Source organism: Cadophora gregata, assembly GCF_030347475.1.
Source record: "Cadophora gregata isolate MNR1 chromosome Unknown scaffold_10, whole genome shotgun sequence".
Classification (NCBI taxonomy): Eukaryota; Fungi; Ascomycota; class Leotiomycetes; order Helotiales; family Ploettnerulaceae; genus Cadophora; species Cadophora gregata.
In genome coordinates this window covers 100,744-122,035 of record NW_026695933.1, presented here as the reverse complement: position 1 = coordinate 122,035, position 21,292 = coordinate 100,744, and the positions used below count along the sequence as shown (strand labels likewise).

The 21,292-nt window shown below is 49.4% G+C and overlaps 7 protein-coding genes across 7 annotated transcripts; 2 read left to right on the top strand and 5 right to left on the bottom strand.

Annotated features, from left to right (window-relative positions):
- Positions 1-380: 380 nt before the first annotated feature.
- On the top strand, positions 381-1,952 carry ONS95_001401 (uncharacterized protein; the record flags this gene model as incomplete). The annotated part of the gene is made up of 3 exons (XM_058494598.1): positions 381-429; positions 487-936; positions 985-1,952. The coding sequence occupies 3 exons, from the start codon at positions 381-383 to the stop codon at positions 1,950-1,952; spliced, it is 1,467 nt and encodes a 488-aa protein (XP_058354905.1).
- A 140-nt stretch (positions 1,953-2,092) lies between these two features.
- Positions 2,093-3,165, bottom strand: ONS95_001400 (uncharacterized protein; the record flags this gene model as incomplete). Its single annotated transcript, XM_058494597.1, has 2 exons — positions 2,093-2,664; positions 2,712-3,165. 2 exons carry the CDS (start codon positions 3,163-3,165, stop codon positions 2,093-2,095), a joined length of 1,026 nt encoding a protein of 341 aa, XP_058354904.1.
- A 1,189-nt stretch (positions 3,166-4,354) lies between these two features.
- On the bottom strand, positions 4,355-5,233 carry ONS95_001399 (uncharacterized protein; the record flags this gene model as incomplete). Its single annotated transcript, XM_058494596.1, has 2 exons — positions 4,355-4,605; positions 4,660-5,233. 2 exons carry the CDS (start codon positions 5,231-5,233, stop codon positions 4,355-4,357), a joined length of 825 nt encoding a protein of 274 aa, XP_058354903.1.
- A 761-nt stretch (positions 5,234-5,994) lies between these two features.
- Positions 5,995-6,583, bottom strand: ONS95_001398 (uncharacterized protein; the record flags this gene model as incomplete). Its single annotated transcript, XM_058494595.1, has 2 exons — positions 5,995-6,274; positions 6,354-6,583. The coding sequence occupies 2 exons, from the start codon at positions 6,581-6,583 to the stop codon at positions 5,995-5,997; spliced, it is 510 nt and encodes a 169-aa protein (XP_058354902.1).
- Positions 6,584-10,246: 3,663 nt separating this feature from the next.
- ONS95_001397 (uncharacterized protein) lies at positions 10,247-11,466 on the bottom strand (the record flags this gene model as incomplete). Its single annotated transcript, XM_058494594.1, has 2 exons — positions 10,247-10,876; positions 10,930-11,466. 2 exons carry the CDS (start codon positions 11,464-11,466, stop codon positions 10,247-10,249), a joined length of 1,167 nt encoding a protein of 388 aa, XP_058354901.1.
- Positions 11,467-11,966: 500 nt separating this feature from the next.
- On the bottom strand, positions 11,967-13,054 carry ONS95_001396 (uncharacterized protein; the record flags this gene model as incomplete). Its single annotated transcript, XM_058494593.1, has 2 exons — positions 11,967-12,937; positions 12,988-13,054. The coding sequence occupies 2 exons, from the start codon at positions 13,052-13,054 to the stop codon at positions 11,967-11,969; spliced, it is 1,038 nt and encodes a 345-aa protein (XP_058354900.1).
- Positions 13,055-16,461: 3,407 nt separating this feature from the next.
- ONS95_001395 (uncharacterized protein) lies at positions 16,462-21,050 on the top strand. The gene is made up of 3 exons (XM_058494592.1): positions 16,462-16,689; positions 17,093-19,226; positions 19,273-21,050. The coding sequence occupies exons 2-3, from the start codon at positions 17,639-17,641 to the stop codon at positions 20,457-20,459; spliced, it is 2,775 nt and encodes a 924-aa protein (XP_058354899.1). The 5' UTR covers positions 16,462-16,689; positions 17,093-17,638; the 3' UTR covers positions 20,460-21,050.
- Positions 21,051-21,292: the final 242 nt, after the last annotated feature.

Genomic DNA, 21,292 nt, shown 5'->3' with positions numbered 1-21,292 from the left:
GGAGGGATGAAAAGAGGGGGGACGACTAGAGGCGGTGATGGGACCAATGAGAACAATACTTCGCCGCTCTGATTTGCCACCAGATGCTTTTCGGCTCAGCTCTCGACTTTCACATTCATCATATCCTCGTGGTTTATTATGCCGAGATGCAATGGAGTTCAACCCGAATGAAGGGTACCGAACCTGGGGTCGGGTGAGGATTTTGGCACGGGGGATGATCAATGGTTGTAGCTTGGAGCATAAAAGTGTTGATCTTCCCCAGCTTTTGATATCTCCAGACTCCGGGGTATTATTCTGTTCATCCATTGCGGGATATTCATCAACCATTGAAATCACAAGAATTGTAACTTCTTCAGCTCATTTCGGGACAGAATTTCATCATGGGTAAAGCTGCCACTGTCGGTTCCGCTGTCTTCTTGGCTATCGGAGGTCTGTAAATATTCCAATTGCTCTCGTCCCAATTGTCAATTGCTAAAGAACCAATAGGTTTCCTCTTTGGCTACGATTCTGGTATTATCACATCAACCCTCGCACAACCTCGCTTCGTCGACTATTTCAACAAACCAAGCGACGATGTCCAAGGAGGGGTCGTATCCTCCTTTCAAGGAGGTGCAATTCTCGGCACCATGATCAACTTTTTCGTCGCGGATAAACTGGGGAGAAAGAAATCCATCGCACTGGGTGCTTTGATTGCTGCTTTTGGATGTGCTCTACAAGCCGGTGCTGTCAATATGGTTATGCTTATAATTGGTCGATTCATCGCTGGTGTTGCAGTGGGAATCCTCTCGTCAACTGTTCCGATGTATGCGGGAGAAATTGCAGAGGCACAACATCGCGGTGTATTATCCGGTCTGCTGCAGTGGATGCTGAGTTGGGGATTCTTTGTTGCACAATGGCTTGGATATGGTTGCTCTTTCTCGAATACCGATCTTCAGTGTAAGAGTTCTCCCTCTTCACACCTGAGACCCGGCTAACAAGCACCAGGGAGATTCCCACTTGCTTTCCAATGCGTCCCAGCACTGATCCTCCTTGGCGGAATCTGGTTCCTTCATGAGTCTCCCAGATGGTTGATGGAGCAAGACCGTCACGAAGAAGCTCTGGCTACTCTTCATGCTCTCCATGACGATGCGACGGGAAGCAACAGCGAATTCGTTGAGCTCGAGTTCCGAGAAATCCGCGATGTCATCCAGGCGGATCGAAGTGCCAACAAAATCACCTGGTCATCGATCTTCAAGAAAGCATCTTGGCGCCGTCGTCTGTTTCTCGGATGTGGAGTTCAGGCGTTTGGCCCTCTCTCTGGTATCAATGTGATCAACTACTACGGACCTCGCATCTACGAGACTCTCGGAATTGACACCCAGGAATCATTAATGATTATTGGAATCAGTGGAGCCTTGTCAATTGTTTATTGCACCATCGGCCTTTGGCTCCTGGATCGTGTAGGTCGTGTGAAGCCTCTCATTATCAGCGCTGCTGGCTGTGCTTTAGCTCTCGTCGTCAACGCCGCCCTATCTCAACACTTGGAGAGTGCATCTAAGAATCAACTTCGCGCAATGGTCGCCATGAACTTTGTCTTCAGTTTCTTTTACACCCCAACGGGAATCATATCCTGGGTTTATCCAGCTGAGATTTTCCCTGTCGATATTCGGGCAAAGGGCAACTCGCTGTCGACTTTCACGAATTGGACCCTCAACTTGGTGTTTGCTCAGATCTCTCCAACTGCGCTCACGAATATTGGATTCAAGTACTTCTACGTTTTCTTCATCTTTGGCGTCATTGCGACGCTTTGTTATATATTGTTTTATCCAGAGACAAAGGGCAAGACGCTTGAGCAGATGGATGAGTTGTTTGGCGATCAGCTCGTGCCTCATGCTCTATCGGATCCACTAGCAGCTGAAGCTGCTACTGGGAAAGGTGCAATTGAGCATGTTGAGGTTGAGAGGAAGGATTGAAGCACAAAGGGAGGAGGAATGTGTTTTGATAATGGCTGTAACAATGATTATGCTTGGTATTATTATGATAGAACTTCGCTTATATACAAGGAATAGTACTGAACGTTATGGCCTGTATAGATCCTATTCTTCTGAAATCTTCAAATATGCGCAACAATGGAGCCTGCAAAAGCTAATCCTAGCAGATTGAGGCCATACGATGTCGGAATCGCACCACCTGACGATGACGTGGACGTCGGAGACGTCGATGCTGAAGTTGACGCCGCCGAGTCAGCTGTCGAAGTCAATGAGACAGAAGCAGAGCTGACAGTCACTTCCACACTTTTCGTGGGCGTTGGGATTGCGGACACAGTGAGACTTGTAGCATCTAAACTCGAACTTGACGAACTGGCAACTCCACTACTCGTGCTCGCCGATGTGCTGGAAGCTACAGTGGTCGGTTCTGCAGCGGATCCAACCTGGCTCTTGGCCCACTCAGCAGCCACGTCCGAGTACAGATCGAAGTAATTAAGATGCGTAGCTCCATCTTTACCTCCAGCACAGATTGGATCAGTCGAGACGCAGTAGTCGTGCAGTACGGAAGTCCATTGAGCCATTGCTGCGAGCTGGGATTCTGGGCGAGGAAAGAGTCCTTTGCCGTCAGCACCGCTGAAGACATTGTAGGGCTGAGAAGCAGTATGTCTGGTCGACCCCCAAATCAACACGGCGGAGACTTGATGCCAATTAGCAAGGTCTTGACAATAGTTGACACCGACTCACTCTTCTTTCCTGCTGCAGATTTGACATCCAAACCCCCGATAGCACCTTGAACACACCCCTGAAAAAACGTTCCACCACCTCCTCCAAGAATATCTCCCACAATATGAGCACCCTGAGAATATCCACTAATCACCAGACTAGCACCAGGGCATCTCTTATTATAAGCAATTATCTGCGCGATACCATTGGCCGCTCCCTCAATTACCGAGTCACAGTATCCGGACTCGACAGGGTTGTAGAAGAGAATATCTTCATAGTCACAACTTGATAGGCCAGAACATATCGAATTGACCAGTTTCCCTTGTCGGCCAGGATACGGTTCGTTGTTGCCTTTAGCGAGGAAAATATGTGTGTCGGTGCAGCTGGAGGCGGAATCTGCACGTGAAGAAAGTGTGATGATTTGAGAAGCGAAGGTAAAAGGAAGCGAAAGAATGGTGGTGTAAAGAAGTCTCATGATCGAATCTAAGACCTGTCTTTGATTCGCTGGTTTACACAGTATATTTGAGTTAGTCTGTGTTGGGATTACACTGGCGGAAAAAATAGAAAATAGAGAAGAAGACTTTTTGAAGCAGCCGAGGGTTCAGAAGATGTAGCCAGAGAAGCTTATCTCTTATCACGCTGTATCATCTCGTAACGATGCTTAAAGAGGGGCTGATAATGTTATTTTTACTCGGGTGTGTCGGAGGAATTGAGATGTGGATAGCATCATCCTGGCAGTGTTTGGAATGGTATCCACTTACAGGGACGTTGTACCGAAGATCAGACGGTCTCTGGAGAAACCACAGGAACAATTTCGTCATCGAAGGAACTTTAATCTATTCATAATAAATCCATGAAAGAGCACAGTTTATGCCGTTTTCACTTTTATTCAGGAACCGTTATTGTTTTGCTTCATCGCTTTCGAACCGAGATATCCCCGTACTTCTTCAAGATTACTTTGACGCTACTATTTTCTCATATTTCCACATGTCATCTTTGCTTGTCTGATTGCCAGTTGCTTGAGAGTTTTACTAAGGGCTTCAAACTCACGATAATCATATTTCCGGCTGTCAAAGATATTGGTTGCGTTGGCCTTTTTCGGAAAATTTGGAAGGAAGAATTATTCAAATGCGAAGATCTACATCGGTGCTTTGGAAACTGGTAAAATGTAGACTCTGGTTAAAAGTGTCTCTGTTCTGTTGAGCACAGGTCTTCGCAGTTGAGCGGGAGGGTGTACAGGGGAATCTGTCAGCTGACTACCGAATGTCAACAAACACTTGCAATCAATGGGGGATCAAACAACGATCTACTTAACATCACAATAGTAAATGAACTCAATGTTCTCTTCTGTAGCGACACCACATGGTTTTAAAGACTCAATTAAATCCCTGTGGATAGCTAGACTGCCAATCCTTTCGTAGCACATGTCTGGCCTAGGTGAGACCAGGCGTAAGAGTAGCTACATAAGGGTTCCGCATTGTTGTCTAGCGCCTGTATTATTTCTGGCGAGTAGCCAAAGGTCCGATCTCTTATAGCCAAACATCACACCTTTTCAGTTCAGTGTCCTTGGCGGCCCTGAATACCATCCCAAAACATGTTTGTAATTATGTCTTGCACAAGTCTCAAGTCTCAAGACCAGACATATGTCACCTTTCTCGTCGTGTTCACTTTCTACCACTCTCCCTCAGCTCCCTAGCCTTTCGTATTCTCTCAAACAGAGCTTCGGGGATGTATTTATTCTGCGGAGCTCCACTTCTTGCCTTCACCCAATTCTCTTTATCCATGATCCGAACTGTGCCACCTGTATGAGCCACTTCAACCACAAACTCTGTCGCAAATACAGATGGATAGCCAAGCTTGACCCGTTGCGCCATTAGAATATCCTCACGCAAGCTCAAAAGCCATGGATGTACCGCTAACCCCGTGTTCAGCATAACGCACAGCAACTAATCGACAATCTCATACTCACCACTCACGAAATCCCGAATAGTAACGAACTGGCATCCTTCAGCTGGCTTTACCTCTAATTTTACGTCTCTATTAATAGGCCTCTCTTCCCCGCAGCAAGAAACCAGCCACTCTGTGTCGGAGTCCTCTTCCCAGCTACCATCTTCATGCATTTCCGGCGCGAACGGTCGATCCTCATCGCTCATCTCCCCATACGTGGTAAACTCTGCCCAAGGATGCTCTCTATGCCACCCCATCCAATCTCCATGATAATGTTCAAGATCATTTACCGAAGCTCGGACAGATGACACTTTGGGTTCGGTGAGGGCAAGTTGGCATATCTCGTGCCACGTGCCGCTGCTGCCTCCTGACGGGTCTGGTTGGAACAGTGGCTCGAGAGAGTCCGGGGTCATGGAGGTCTTCATGACTGATATCGCGGAGGGAAAGTCTCCCTCGAAAGACCAGAACAGACGACGCGTGGCGTCCACGAAGCGAACGGGGAGACCATCGCCTTGAAGGTCGCGCATTGACGGGTAAGGCGATTCGCCAGCCTGGGAAGGCTGCGATGGCGATACCGGCGTTGTTATTGTTGACATTATGTAGGAAGCTTAATGTTTTCGATCCGCGGATGGAGATACTTAAGCCCTATTTAAAGGATATTCCGGTTATAACAGTAGCAAATGGTAAAATGTTAATGCTGCGCCGCTGGAAGCATGCCGAGGCACTTCAGTCCTTGTGTTCCTTGTCACGTGTATACCCGTATACTACCTAGGTAGGTAGGTAGATATGTAAGGATACCCCAACTCATTGTGTAATATTAAATTAAAGGAAATCTTACTATTATCAACCTTATTACCACTAATGTTAATCTTTTACTCATCAACGACTCCAGATTAGCACCCAAGTAGTAGAGTAGAAACCTGTTACAGTGCGAACAATTAGTCAACACGAGTCGAAGCGAAGTCACGAACTACTATTCTGCAACTTCGCTCAAGGCCAGATTGGTCATAGAACGTTGAAAGAGTGTCAATGGACAAAAGGACATTAGTAATGCACTCTCGTAAAGCTAAGTCATGCAGTGACTTCAAGGACGTCGCTCCCGATGATGGAGACGTAAAATTTCAATGCTTTAGATCATCCTCAAGAAACCGCCGCACATGCTCGAAGTGTGATAAAAAGAAACTCACTATTTGCATTCGTTGATCGATTCCAAAAGGTAATCTTTAGTAAACATCTACCTAAGTCCAGTCTTTGCCTCCCTCCCCTGTCAAACTTTCACAGCTTTCCTACGAACACAGTCCATCAGTCTCGACATCACCCTCCTCCTTCCTCCAACGACCACACCCTCACAATGCCACTACCTATCACACGAAAACGTACACGACGAATTCAACCCCGCAGTCGAAGCCATATTGACACACGGATTCCCCGGCGAGAAATTATCCCACTTCTGAGTCCCCCAAGCAAAGCTCAACTTCCCCGGATCCGCAGTCCCAGCAGGAAGTCCCACATAAACTGGATTCGCAGTGTTGTAGATGTGCAAGATGTTGGAACCGAGCTGGTATGGCACTAGCTCGTCGCCGGGAGTGGTACTGCCAATTGTGGCTTGGTTGTAGATTTCTTTGCCGTTGCTTTCGCTGTTGAGGTTGGGTTAGTCTAAGGGTGAGAGATGGGAAATGTCATGGGGATGAGGATGGGATGAGGGAAAGGACGTACTACATGGTATCAAATGTTTCCCAGGAGTTGAGTCCCCATCTTTGGACGAAGACTCGGCAGCCATGGAGGGGCTTTGGTGTTGGTGTGGCGATTGGGGTAGAAGTTGCTTTGGCCGATGTGGTTGTTGTTTTCTTGGTGGGTCTGCGTTGAGGCGTCGCATTGACTATGTCATTGCATAGGAGGAGAGCGCCGATAAGGGCGAGCGATAGGGCTTGAAGCTTGAAGTACATGGTGTATCTTATTGTTTGCGTGTGGCTCGACGTGATAAAGAACAGGTGGTTAGTGATTTGAAAGAAGACTCAACGAGGTCTGGGCAACGATCATTTATACAAGAATCTCAACTGGCTTCTGTAAAGACCGTTCAGGCTTATTCACAATCCTCCGTCGAATGTAGATCCGGTGAATGTAAATTGCTCGGCGGCTACATGTTGGATTGTGATTGTGACCCCAATGGATCTCACGATGTGATTGCCCTCGAGTCCGTGAGAAGACGTCCTCACAGCGATCTCGCATTGTTTCAATCACATCATGGCGGGATGATGATAGGTTCTCTCGAGCTGCAGTGTGACCCCGCGATGCCAGGGCCACATATGGCCCCTGATTTGGCGTTGATCCTTCTCGCTTCTGCCCCCTTTTTCTGGACCCCAGCCTTGGCGTTGATAAGCGAGCTGATTCGCCATGTCGGCTGTGCAAAGTTCAACGGAGTGAGCTCACTTGGTCCGACGACGTAGATTATGCCGGTACATATGTAAGTAACTAAGTATTGTCCCTGGCTTGGATTTCGTGGCGATTTGTAAGACTGCGAAAAAGAGTTCCAAGTGGTTGGGTGAGCTGGCTTGTCAAGAATACTGTGCCTCTTCCTGATGGGGTGGCATGATCTAGACTCAGTATTATCCCAGCTCCCGAATCGAGGTTGTTTGTATGGACTGTTAGAGGCGAAGTTTTTGCAAATGATGCAGCGGGATGACCCGCATATGTTGGTTGCGAAGGTGCAGCATGGGGGCCAAGATGCGACCTAACTTGGGGGCTGTTGGATACCTACTTGTTATAAGGCTGAATTGAAGTTGATATCAGGGCGTTTTGTGGCTTTAAACGGTTCCATGGTAGCGTGGTAGACCCTAAAATCTTGCAAGCATGGAGATTCCGAAGACTGGCTCCGTTCTGCCCATCTCTTGGAACCCCATTCCTGACCACTACTCAGGTATCAAGTCACTCGTTCCGACAAAAATCTGTATTCCTAACTGGCTCCATGATATAACCCATAGTGGCCGCATGGCAAAGACCAGTCCATATGTGTGACCTCTTAGCCCCTTGCTGATATGACTCTAGCAAGCATGGAGCGCGAGTACTCTTTCTGCAGCTGTCCGGTTTTGCTACTAACTGCATCGAACAACACTTTCAAAAATTGGTTTGGATGGTAATCCCAACTGATTCGATACATCTTCCGCGTTCATCCTGATCTGGATACGAGATTCGCGTCTTTCAGGTAGCCATTGCGTGCGTTTGCCTGGACCTTACCAAGTAATGAAAGTCTTGCTCTCTACCAAACCGTCTTTCGTCTTCTGCACGGCACCCAATGCCTCTTTCTTCCGATACAGGTCGATGTTAATCGCGCTCAAGACGGCCCGTTTCTCCTCTGGTATCCAATGACCTGGCTCCACATCCTTTACTTCCAGACTTCTCAACCAACGAGCAACATGCGCGACTGCAAGCGCATCCCAAATCCCTTCGCGATAGTTGGCGGCAAATAACATGTCAATGGCACGTTGCCTGATGGGATCATCTCTGCAGCGAGAACCAACAAGGAAAAGTGCTGCCACGATTCCAATGTCGACGTTGAAGCGTGGCGCAGTGCCGTTGTATGTTGATTGAATGTACGGCAAGATGGACTCGGATAAGTTCACCACGTCATTGAACTCTGGGAGGAAGATGTCGTATTCGCATTCCGTCGTGAAGAATGTACCAGCGAGCATTATGTTGCTCACTCGAGCTTGGACTTGAAGGATCCCTGCGCAAGCTTTCTCCCGCTCATTATCACCTGCCATGATCTTTCCGTAGAGGTTTCCGAACGTGGTTATCCACCGGAGAATGTCCCCTCGGTAGCGCAGGTGCTCTTCCCGAAGTGGCCATGGTCCAGATTGAGCATCGCTCAACAGGAGCTCGGTATGCTTCATGTCGACTGAACCTTCCCACTCCGAGTCTTGCCTGGCTTCTTTCAGCTTTTCCATATCGGTGTGCTGAATTGATTTGCAGAAGTGATAGTTCCGGTTCATGATGAGCTGCCAGAACTGCCTCGCCTGTGGCAGGCTTGTGAACACTCTTGGCATGCTTTGTATGATGCTATTGTGGCTGGCCTTAATTTGGCTGTGTACCGATTTGTCTCTGGTATCAATGAATAGCAAGACTTGCGAGTCAAGCGCATTGAACGCTTCCAGTAAATCTTCTTCAAACGGTTGATCCTGCCATGCCTTCTGCGTTTGAAATGGCTTCCCAAAAGGATTGTTCCCAGTCGTCCACTGATGGAGCAGCATCAGTCCTCTCTGGGCATGAATGGCTGCTGCTGCCTGGTTTCCGAGCATCCCTTCAAAGCAGAAAACAAGAAGACACGCAATCAAAGCTTTCCGAAGATCATGCTGGCCAGCAGCAATGGCGTCCCTCATACCCCGCAGAGACTTGCCGTACTGCTGCAATGCATATTGATAGTCCGGTCCTTGGGTCAATGAACCCAGTTGCTTTTTCTGCCGATTGAATCGACTTTCTTTTCCTAAGGCTCCGATGGCTATGACTGCGTGTCGAACAAAAGGCTCCACTTCGCTGATCTGAGGGATCAATCTTCCCCATAAGGAGCCCAGAAAGGTCCCAGATACTTCTCTAGCGGTCTCCTCCAGAAAAATGCGAAAGCAGTGTCCGTCCAACGGATCTTCAAAGCCAACTCCAGCGTAGACTCTACGTAGTGGAGCAATCGCAGTGGCAGCTCTTGGAATTGCCACCTTCTTGGGGAGGATGATTGGCTTTTGTCGAACCCGGGTGATCGATTTCGCGGGCTGCTTGTACCCATCACAGGTCAATCCAGCCTTCAAACATCGGGTACAGTGAGGTTTGGCCTCATCACATTTGACTCGTCGGGATCTGATGCAGCGTTAGCGCGAGGTCTCCTATCCGCTCGGCTGCAGGACGGGCCAACAAACTTGCAGGTGAGGCAGCCTGTTCTGACTTTAGGCTTTGACTTCCGCTTCTTCGATATGTTTGCTATCGCTGCAGGTCTTTCTGCCAGTACAGGTTCGGCTGATGGCGATGACGAAGAGGTTGACGAGTCTGCTGAAGACATTTGCCGAGGTTGAAATACTGCGACGAGGGTTGTCTACCAAGAAATATCAATGTCATCGGGAATGGACAGATGGCATTTAATTGCTTCGTTTGACTTGAAGAGAGCATTGAGTGATCATTAGTAAATTTTGAAGAAAGGACGCCGCTCACCTCCAAGCTGACGGATAGGTGTCCAATTGTGCATAAGCAATCGTAAGAAGATGCCGAATCAGAAATCGTTCCTTTGCATGGTAAGCTGACATGCCACGTGATCATCAGTCGGACATCTACCCAAAAATGGATTAGAGAAGATAATACTTTACGAAAACAAGTCATTCCACGCAAGTGTCTTAATACATATCTGGTCCCTTCTCGGCATACACTGCTTTGATTACATACTTGGGTGCAGAAATGATGTTTCTTAGCAAGACGAATAAGCGATGCGGGAGAAAACAATCTTGAACCAATGCTCTACGCAACTCTAAACCAATGAATCCATAGACACAATCTGAGAACTACGGAATCTATCTTCCTAACATTATCACCCATAAAACTCTTGCACGTTGCCAAATACCTCATCCACAACTTCAAGCTCTGAACACCATTGGAGCCATCTTCTGACCCGGCAGCTCATCAACCCACCCATCATAATCCTCAACAACAGTACTCTGCACCGCACACTTATTCATCTCCTCCACCGTCTGCGTCTTCAAAATCCCCTGCATCCCCGGACTCCCGCACTTATGGAACATACACGAATCGTTCATCGCTCTCTGCAAACTATCTCCCTTCCATCCAAACAAATAATCCGCATGTGTCCCATACCCCTTACCGTCACTGAACGACCACACAAACGGCTGCGATCCATCTTTCGGCCACATATCTGCAAACGCCGTGGTATTCCACATTGTCTCATACGCAACTTGTGCCGTGCGGACGGGATGTGAAGCTGGGCATGGAGCGGCTTCAAGGAAACCGCCTCGTTGAGTTGAAAACATGTGGGATTGGTGGTTGGGACTGTCGACGTTGATGCCATCCCAGCAGGAGGGGAAGTGGTGGATTGCCATGATACCGGCGGGGCAGGGCTTGCTTGGGAAGTCGGGGGTTTCGAAACCTCGAGTTAAGATTGTTTCGAGGCAGGTGTAGGCGAGTCCTGCGTTTTGTTTTGGGGTCGCGAGGGAGGTCGTGGCTGGATTGCCGACTGTCATGCGGAAGCCCTGAATATGAGTGAGTGGAGTGTTTTGTTGATTTTGAGAGAGGGTCGACTTACAGGTGGGAATGCGGTGATGTATTGATCGCCATTCGAATTGAAATCCTTCTGTGTGTAATACACAGTCATGCCACCCTTGATATCAGGCGCATCCTGGCCTTCATACCCTAGCTGGGCATTAGGATACTGCGGTACGCGCTTGTATGAACCGTTTTCGTGTCTGAAATACATGGCTGCTGTCCAGTAGTTGGATAAATCCTCGGTGTAGGCGCATGTCGTGCAAGTTGCTTGCTCGCCGATATCCCCTTTCATCGTTGCGTTGAAAGCATTTCCGCCAACGATTTGGTGGACATGTGCAGAGGGGATTTGGCCAGGTTCGACGAGAGGGTCGAGACGTTGGATTGAAACTGTTGAACAGGCGAATCTAAGCGCTGCATTGGAGAGCCCAGCTTGCAGAAGTAGGTATCCTAATTTCATTTTGGGAGATGTGACTTTTCCTTGCGGAGCTTGATAGATCTGGAAAAAATGCTGAGGTGAAAATCGTGTGTGTTGTGGAGGCGACTTATATGAGCTCCATATGCTTCTCATACCTACCATGAGAGCCACAATACATAGATCTGCGATCGTATCCTAATTTCCCATTCTTGAAATCCATTAGCCTCAACTTACTGTGTGGGATTGATCCGCAAGCGATTGTTTTGGCAAAACATGAATTAGCCGAGCTTTGCCTTCTAGTCGTAAAACAACTGCCGAAGTTGAGAATCATCGTTTTCAAATTCCCGTGCATATTCGATGGTGATCCGAGTGTTGGTTGGTCGTCAGTGAACGGTGGTCGTGGTGGATAAAGGAAGTTGGGAAGCCTCGTTGGGCTGCACATCTGCTGTGCCTATCTCTTCGAATAGGAACGAGACGTGACAAGTCCGCATTGACTACTCTGTAGTCGAACAAGTGCTCAACTATCCTACAAAAAGCAACATCGTTTGATGCAGACTCATTCAAGGGCGCAAAGACGGACTGCCAAGAGATGTTCGACGTGATTCAATGGCTGAAAGGCAGCGCTGTAACAACAGAACTTTGGCTGTCAACATACTTCTTTTTCACCATGGCACCACGACTACGGCCAATGCCCATACAGATAACCATAAATCCCAGCTGCGACATGCTTCCGCAGTCAACCTTCCACCACTCGATTTTGTCGTGGCAGTCGTCGCTTGAGAAGCATTCCGGCAGATCGAACAACACCCCGTCTCAATCAACTGCGCCCCTCCAGCAGCCATCCCATCAAGCGGATATGCACCATTTATCTCACTCCCCAGTACCGGCCCCTTCGTAATCAACGGCCATCCTGGCACCGTAGCCGAAGCCTTACCCGCAACCAACCACCCCGTCCCTCTCTCATCAGTCGTTACACTCACAACCTCACTCCTCAAAGTCACCGTCCCGCCAAACTGGACCGTTCTATTCCCCTCAACCACAAACCTTGGTACCGTCGTCGGAATCGGATTAATCCACAACGCCGTCCCACTTTCCCACGGATTCTGCGTCGTCTGTCCCCCAGGAATCAAAGCATCCGTAAACGTCCACACGAGCCCTGGCCGCCCACGAACATCTCCCCATCCTCCTGTGCCTTGAGCAGAGTACGTTGAAGAGCGACCGCCGCTGCCGAAAACCATGCACCGGACTGTGCCGAATGTGCTGGTTACGCCCGGGCTGATGATGCCGAGTTCGGGGAGATGGGTGATGGAGGCGGTGATGGAGATTATGGGATTAAGGGTGCAGCTTTTGCTGGTTAGGGAGAGAGTTATGGGGTGGGATTCGGCGAGGATGGTGCCTGAGAAGAGAAAGACTGTTTCCGGGGGTGCGGCGGTGAAGATTTGGGAGTTGAGGGTCAGATTGGGGAGTGGAGTGGATGGTGACGATGCGGGTGTGGAGAGAAGAAAATCATCAGATGGAGATGTTTCTGTGGTGCCTGGCGATGCTGTTGAATCTGGTATTGGGATGATGCGTTTGTATTGAGCGTGGAGTGGAGTTGGTTCAGCGAGCTGGGGTAGGTATCGAAGTGGTTGTGCTACGAAGGTGAGTCTCGATGACCTTGCCCTAGTTTGGAAGACTGCCTACCGGATTGGGAAGAGACAATAATGGTGAAGTAACACCAATACGTGGCTAGGAATAGTATTTCCTTCATTGTGAGCGGCACGCCAAAGCTTATGGTAATCCTCCAAGAGTCTCGCCGCTCTGCTTCAGCGTCGCGACTATCTGTCCAGCCCACCGACTCATGCAGGTCCAATAGGGTCTGAGGCCCTTTCAGTAATATAAATGTTCTCTTGGGCTTCACTTGAAGCTATTTGAGACGGTATGATGTCTACGCGACCTCGTGAAGGAGTTTTGAGGTTGACTGCTGCTGCGCCTCAGATGCCAATTCAGGCTGATATCAAATTCCCAAATTAGCTGATTCGTCCAAGCTCGTCTCGGCGCCAAGGTAACAATGAGAAAGTGTGGAAAACAAAGAGGGGATGATAGATCTTGTACATTATTATGAGCAAGTGAAAGCGGACAGACGCTCGTTGACGGATTTCTTGGACGAAGAGCGGGATCAGGTTACTATCCACCATGTACGCATGGCTCAAGGGACAGGAAATAAACACTCCCCGTCTGGGACCGAACACGGGGTATAGTATAAAAGCCACGATATATAATAAGAACATCTTACATGCAATCAGATATATCCCTATTCTTCACGCAGATAGTAGGAAAAAATACATGGTAGGTACCTTAGGCTTGAAAAGAGTGTGACTTCACGTGATATTATCAACCTCGACTTCCAAATCGGGCTTGAAGTCAACCTCTCAAGTAAACGATCAGAACTTCGACCTCAACCTTCAATCTCCAACATTCAATCGCCCACAGAACAGTAACAACGACAACATCATAGCACTATTCCCAAGTTACAGCGCCTTGCTTCTCCTACTATGCGCAGAGAGCAAGGAGCCTGTTGGACAAGCCCAAAGTTGACGCGCCGAAGGGAGGTTGAAAGTCTCATTCCTTCAATGTCATAGCACGACAATCTCTTTGCCGGAATGCCGCAAAAAGCAGGCAGATTCCTGGTGAAGAAATTAGATTACCCAGGATCCCGCCTCATTGAAATGAGGGACAAGCTGCGGCAGGGAGTTCGCAGGTTATTCATCCAGCTCGTCAAGGAGCGCTTCGCTCCCGTCATCTTCAACACATTGAAAATCTCGTGATGGAAATGAACAGAAATGTCAACAAAACAAACAGAGAGGTTCTTCAGGAGGGGGTCAACGTAATGATGTGCTCTTGAGCCTCTTACGGTCGACTTAAAAAACCAACATGGCCAAGAACTGGAAGAGCGGGTTCTTCACGCCGTCGCCGCCTCGTCTCTTTCCGAAAAAGCGGTTCCTTCCAACATGCAGCCACAAGTGGAAATGAGATGGCCGTGAACCACAGCTCATACCGCACGATTCACAAAATCACATCTGGCCTTCGACTGAAGTCAAGTCTAAGGGGGATCAATCGCGCCACCCGTCGAGCCGCGTGCGGATCACCGATGCGATCTCGAATCCGACGACTCCGTCCTCCCCGATACACGAATCCGCCGTATCCGACAAGCCCAGCCCGTCAATTCATATATAAATCGGAGCTTGTCTCCACAGCGCAATATATTCTGCTTGCTGCCAAACCAGGAAAAGAGATGACGCTATCGAAGAGACAGTAATAGAAAAAGGCATGTATGAAAGGGGATTCAGCAATATATTCCTTACGGGTATTTTCTGCTCGAATCCTTGATGCAGCGAGGATTCGGGATGATGTTGGAGCGTTGGAAGAAAGGAAATTACAATTGGGTTTCGACGGTGTGGAGGCTAGGAACAGGCCGGACTGAGAGGCGGCCTAAGGGGCTAGAAATTCTGGGGAAATTTGAGTGAGATGACGAGATTTGAGAAGACCCAGTGCGGTTCGGGATGAACGGATGGGGTTAACCGTTATCGTGATCGTTGAAGAGAAGGAAACGTGGACTTTCGGGACGGTTTGGTATTGAGCCTGAGATACCCTTACCAAAGCACAGTATTTGATGTGTCTTGGGTCGGACGATCGATCAACATGCTGTGACAGGATGGAGTACAGATGAATGTCGACAAATGATGAGCGCAGCAGCGTGCGAGGCCTTACACCCAAGCTCAATTAGCCAGTGCCTTTGAGATTCGTGTGTTACGAGGATGAAGCGTCAGGATGTTTTTACAACTTCGTCTCGTTGACATTGCCAAGATCTGCGTTCTCAGATGGGCACACCCTGGGCCGTCAGACTATTATTGGCCCCGACCGCAGACTCGGATCCTGACCTTGCAGCGGGCTCGGTATGAAGCGATCAACCTGAAACGCTGGACCAGAAAAACTGGGTGACAGGCGAGACAGGTCTGGATAAGTGCGGCCCCTGAGATCGGGGGATGGTGCATTTCGCGGCGAGCTGCCTGGAGAGGACAGTTTTGGAGGAATTTCGGTAAGGCTCGAGTCCAAGATGGCTTCAGTTTGTTTGGATTAGTTGGGAACATGTCTCGTTTGAACCCGAGCGTTTATTGCCTCTCGTTATGTATCGCCACTCGGACCCAGAATACTTTCAGCTGTGTGTTTCGCCTTGGCTGACAGCTGATGATTTTCCATGCTTCACCAGCGCACTGGCCAAAACCCAGTCGACGCCAAGGTGAGGATCCGGAAGGATTTGATTGAAGCTCGAGGCTCTCTTAAAGCAGCCTGTGGAATACGAGGATCACAGCAGAACGGATGCTTGTCATAAAGGACAGACGAGACCTTGTGCCAAGGTGGAGGGTGGAAAGGTCGAAGAATTTGACACCTCTAGCGCTGCTTTACGCTGTTGGAGGCCACTATCAAACCTTGAAATGCCCAACCCCTCACCGTGGACAACTTCGGGGATCAAAAACTCCACTGAAGTCACTGATTCTTGTGATTGGTGTCGCTTGGTTCTCTGAGGGTCTTGGAGCCACTGAAGCCACAGCTCACAGACCATGTCCAGTACGTGATAGCGTTGGTGTGTTTCTGCTTGAGCCTTCTGCGCCGGGGACAGGGGCTTGAAAAGGCCAGCCTGCGGGCGAGTCCTGTGCGACAAGCCAGGATTATTGATGAGACCTCTCGCAGGCTCACCCAGCAAGCAATACGAACAACCTCTCAGCCTCTCACCACTCGATGAACAGGATTCTCGCAGTGCATCATCGCTCAACTCAACCATACACCAATCGCTGACTTGACAGCCCATCTCCCTTGCTAGACCGACTGACTGCATGCGTTGACTCTATTTTGTCCTCCGATATTCGTAAACTCTTGCCCCTCAAGGCTCGTGAACGACCTTCTCACCACTTCACTTGTTTCCTCCTCTTCCCTTCCCTTCCCTTGTCTTGCCTTGCCACCGGCTACACTCTGGGACGGACAGCTTCTATCCTTCAACCTTGCGCTTCAGCACTGCTTGATCGCCCGAGAGCTCGAGGCTCCAGTATTCTTGGGTGTAGTGCTACCTGACGGGTACCGAAGTACAGAGAAGGAGAGAAGTGTGACTAGGAATCTGAAACAGCAGCGACGAACGAAGACAACTTTCTTTCCCTATCCTTCCGGCTTCGGTCTCTTGCTCTCGTGGTCTCTCTCGGCAGCTTCGATAGCTCCCACGGTCAATCACTCTCCTTTCTTGGAGCCGAGGAGTCGTCGAGACGACAATCCCAAGACGAAGGATACGGAGAATTCATCCCACGTTTGAAGAGGTTGGACAGTGGTATACTTTTGTACCGATTGGGTGCTCAGGTACGTTGCTAGAGCATAGAAAGTAGTGGGGGACAGTAACCAGGTGGACTTCGCATGATTGATTGACACCAGCCTCCGAAACGTCAAATGTAACAACACCATCCTTTTCTCGTCTTCCATCAATCACTTTGGCTTGGGGTCTCCCGGGAGGTGGTACACGATCGGGCCAAGCTACCGGTGGTCGACGACGGCCAGGCCTGCACCTCAAACCGTCATCCAATTGACCATTCAGTGCCGTCCCCAAAGTTGGGTTTCGAATCCTCCGCGCTGTGGATCGTTGGGGTTCACCGTGGATGAACTCTTTTCTCGTCGCTGTCGTCGCCCTATTTCCCTCACTGCTTCTTTCTGTATTCCTCGCTGGCGCTGGATGAGGTCGTCACCATTACTAATACTATTCGCGCAGGATCGTTGAAGTTGGGGGAATTGAAGTAACATCACGACTTCTTCACATCTGGTCAGCCGTTTCGATTCAGTACACGGCCGGTTGAGATGCAACACAACGCTTTTTGATTGATTCATCCAAACTTCTACTTCAACATAGACCACGATCTTTGTCTATTCATTTCGGCTCCTAGCGACCGACCACGCTCTTTTGCATCTACTATTCTTACACTGGAGTTCGACCACTTCTGTATCTTTACGCAAAACTTTCAATTCATCTTTCGTTCCAGCTGAACATTTGTACGAATCAGCTCTCACGCCTACGACATCTAACTGGCTGCAGCGATTCTATTTCCGTTGCAGGAACACTCAAAAGCAATTTCATTTGAACAGAATACGGATCCGCGCATATTACTCCAAGGTTCTACGGCTTCATGCATATGCAATCGCGATAAAAAGGAAAGGATCCGAGTAGCGGGTTGGTCACGAGGCCGAGTTTCTCGCAAGCCCCTTATATAGTCAGAAGACTGGCGATTCCACATTTCAAGCTTCAATAGTCGTTGTTGAAATGAATCAGCAATGGCAACCGCCTTCCAGAATTCCTGGGGCCACTGGAGGAGGAGGTTCGGTGAGGAGAGCAAGAGAAAGGATGGCAGCAGGATTACCACCGGCCATGCCACCACCACCTCCACAGGGACGAGTTTATGAGCCACCGCGGATGGCTGCGCCAGTCCAGCCAGCAAGTCGAATTCGACCTCCGATGCCAATAGCTTCCTCTGGACCGAAAACTGGACAGGCTCCAATTGGCGTCGCAATATCAGCACCAACTCAAATACCGCAGTGGCCTCTGGCTGGGACTGCTGAGCCGGGCCAGCAATACAAGCCACCTGCAGGTCGCGGCCCACCACCACAGAGACCACCACGGCCAAGTCAAGTCCCCTCGATTCTGGAGATCTCACAACTGCAGGATGGTGTAAAAACTGCTCAGTATGCGCAGCGGACACAAGAGCAACTAGATCAACAGTATGAGAGGGAAAGACGAGAGGAGGAGGACATGATTTCACCTATCATAACGTCACCTATGAGCATGTCTTCACGGCCGTCAACATTATCGTCTGTTGGATCGATACCGGACTTTCCAGTTCCTGTAGCTCCTGGCCCGCCACGAAGGAGCGCCAACCTTGGACCACCACCAAGTGCGAGACGTGGCGCATCTTCATACTACTCACAAGCATCTTTCGTCTCTCCCATCCCCGAGGAGAGTCCGGGATCACGAACGACTCATCTGTCTTATGCCTCGAGTGCTGCTATTCCGACGAGTTGGGGCTCCAACTCTCCGCGTTATCCATACGACGACGAATATGAGGACGAAAGCGTATACGATGGAAATTTCAACAGATCGCCTACATATGAGGAAGGACGAGAATCGAGGGGGTCGGCAGATGATAATGATGATAGAGGATTGATTCGAAGTGCTAGTTTTGGACGACGAGCGAAGCCTTCCATGATCACAACGAAGAGTTCGGAAAGGATAGAACCTCGACCTGCGCCAGTGCCACAGCAGAAACCAATACAGATGACCAAGTTGGAGAAGATGGGGATCCTTCCAATGCCAGGTAGTGAGGATGCTGGTGCTACCAAGACTAATGGTAATGGCCTAGAGCGGAAGGAGTCTCAGAGGAACACAGTATGGCCTATAATTGGAGATTCCAATTCGCCTCTCGCGACAGGCACGGGCTTCATTGACAAGTCAACTTCATCCTCCGAAGAGTCAGTCCCTACGTTAGCAAGGGCATTCACGACAGACGATGCGACTCCTGCAAATGCAGCGAATTTCTCGGATTCTAATGCTAAAGCGATGCTTGGAGCATACAACGCTGCAAGCTCTCTCCAACCTCCTGGAACGCAACCTTCGCGGACACCTAGCCCTGGTAATGGATTTAGCAGGTTATCCGCTGTTCGCCGTCCACCGCGGCTGGATATGGATGCCGTTAGAGATGCGGAGGCGAGAGGTAGTCTAACGAGTTTGCCCGATTTAATCAGACGAGCAACGAGATTGGCAGCGATGATGGATAGAGGCAAGAGGCCCGGTAGTCGTCTTGCTCTCAACGATTTTCCGAGCCAGGACGACTTTGCTAGGGAGAAGGAGATGGGGAGTAAGTAATGTCAACCTTCATTTTGGCTTTGTGCTAACTATCCTAGTGCGCTCTGACGAGAAGCATCGATCGGGGTTTTCAGGAATGCTTGCATCATTTCCACCTCCTGGTGTCCAAACTCCCCAAGGCGACACACCCACCCGTCCCATGTCGGCTTGGCCTACAGGATTTGAGGAACAACCTGCTGACGGACAAGATGGGCAGAAGCAGAAGAAGCCTCGCCGCTGTTGTGGACTGCCGTGCTGGGGCTTTTTGCTCGTTGTTCTAATTCTCTTAATCATCATCGCAGCAGCTGTGGTTGTTCCTCTTGAACTTCTCGTTCTCAACAAGCCCGATTCCTCGAATGCTGGAGCTGTAACCGTCGCAGCATGCCAAGCCAATTCAGCTACGGTATGTCAGAATGGAGGCACATCCGTCGTTGACAATGGTTCCTGCGCCTGTATATGTACGAATGGCTTCACTGGCTCTACATGTACCTCCGCCAATGCCACCGGTTGTGCAACGGTCACTATGTCTGGCTCATCTTTCACAAATGTCACTCTCGGCCAATCCATCTCTCGCCTAATCTCAGGAGGCCAAACAAATTTCTCCATCCCTCTCTCCGAAAGCACTATTCTTGCTCGATTCAATTCTGCCAACCTTTCCTGCGCAACCGAAAATGCGTTGGTGACCTTCCAAGGTCGCGCTGAGCGTGTTGGAGCAGCCAGAAATCTAGTATTCTCTGCAACTAGCTCTGCCCCCGTCGCAGATCCCACTGCCCAAAAGGCTCGAAGACAAGATATTCCTGCGACCACCACAACCGCCCCAATAGCAGCCGCAACAAACAACGGCATCGTCTACGACGCCTCCGCAACCAACGGACCGCCCTCCGCAATTTCGACCTTGTCTACTTCCTCTGATCCCCAAGCAGTCTTTAGCATCACCGAAGAAGTGCTCGATTTCGCACGCGTGGCAGTCCTGTACGTGCTCCAAGAAGACGATCTCGAGAATGCCATTACTGCTCAGAGCAGCCTGCAGACTTGGTTCAAGGGTCAGAGTTACACCAATCAGGCGGCCATGAATGTCAGCCTCGGCCATGGCAATGTGGTTAATCTGCTAGCGTTCCAGGTCGACACTGGCAATGGAACGGTGGGTTCTAAGAATGCCAGTCTGGCGTATGGGAAGGCGAGGAGAGAGATTGAGAGGAGGGCGGCTCATATGAGGAGGAGTATACCACTGTTTAGTACGCGGTGAAGTAAGCGGAATACAGGCTGAGCTCGTGTTTGATGACATTGATGACTTTTTTCTCTCGTTCCGTAGATGAGAATTGAGCGTGGAAAATGTACGAAGGAAAGTATGAGCGAAAAGGAAGCATGAGTGTCGGAGTAGATGGGGCTCTGACTTGTATATACTGCCCTCGCCAGCACTTTGGCACATTTTTTTTTCTTTTCCTTTACTGTTTTCGGTGGATTTGTGTTTTTGTTGAGATGTCATATACCTTTTCGTTTTCTTGTTTTTGTCTTGTTCTTTCGTGTTCATGTTATGTCTAGCGCGGTGCTGGGGAGCCGAAGACTTGAGCTCTGAGAGCGAGGAAGGGGTAGAGGGATGAATTGGGCAAGAGTGTCTTATACCTATTATGTTCTTGGAGGTTTGTAATTGGTGGTGGGGTGGTGGTGGATGTTGCCTGTATTATATAGTTGACTGGAAACTGAGTTGGAAGAGATGGAGACTCGCCCGAAGAGGGAAGATGGAAAAGGGGATGAGGAGGATTGCATGGAATGGAGTCGTCTTGTGGATTGCATGCTGGCAGGTAAATCTTAATGGAAAATCTATGGACTTATGAACTGAACCATTGCCTGTCTTACCTCATCTTGATTTCTGGAATTGAACTTGCTTTTGAAGTTGATGCTGATGTGAATTGGATGGGGTGATTGCTTAATCACGGCTGTTTAGTCGCGGAGCAGCATAGTTGCAGGTGTGGGATCAATGAAACAGTCTGGGAAACTTGGTCCGGGGTACTTCAACGCTGTTCATTCCTCATAAATGAAACGCAAACCTCAACGCAGATATATATCTATCTATCCCGC

Coding starts and splice junctions, on each gene's coding strand:
- ONS95_001395 (XM_058494592.1), top strand. CDS start 17,639: ATGAATCAGCAATGGCAACCGCCTTCCAGAATTCCTGGGGCCACTGGA. Junction 19,227..19,272: donor TAGGGAGAAGGAGATGGGGA/GTAAGTAATGTC, acceptor TAACTATCCTAG/TGCGCTCTGACGAGAAGCAT.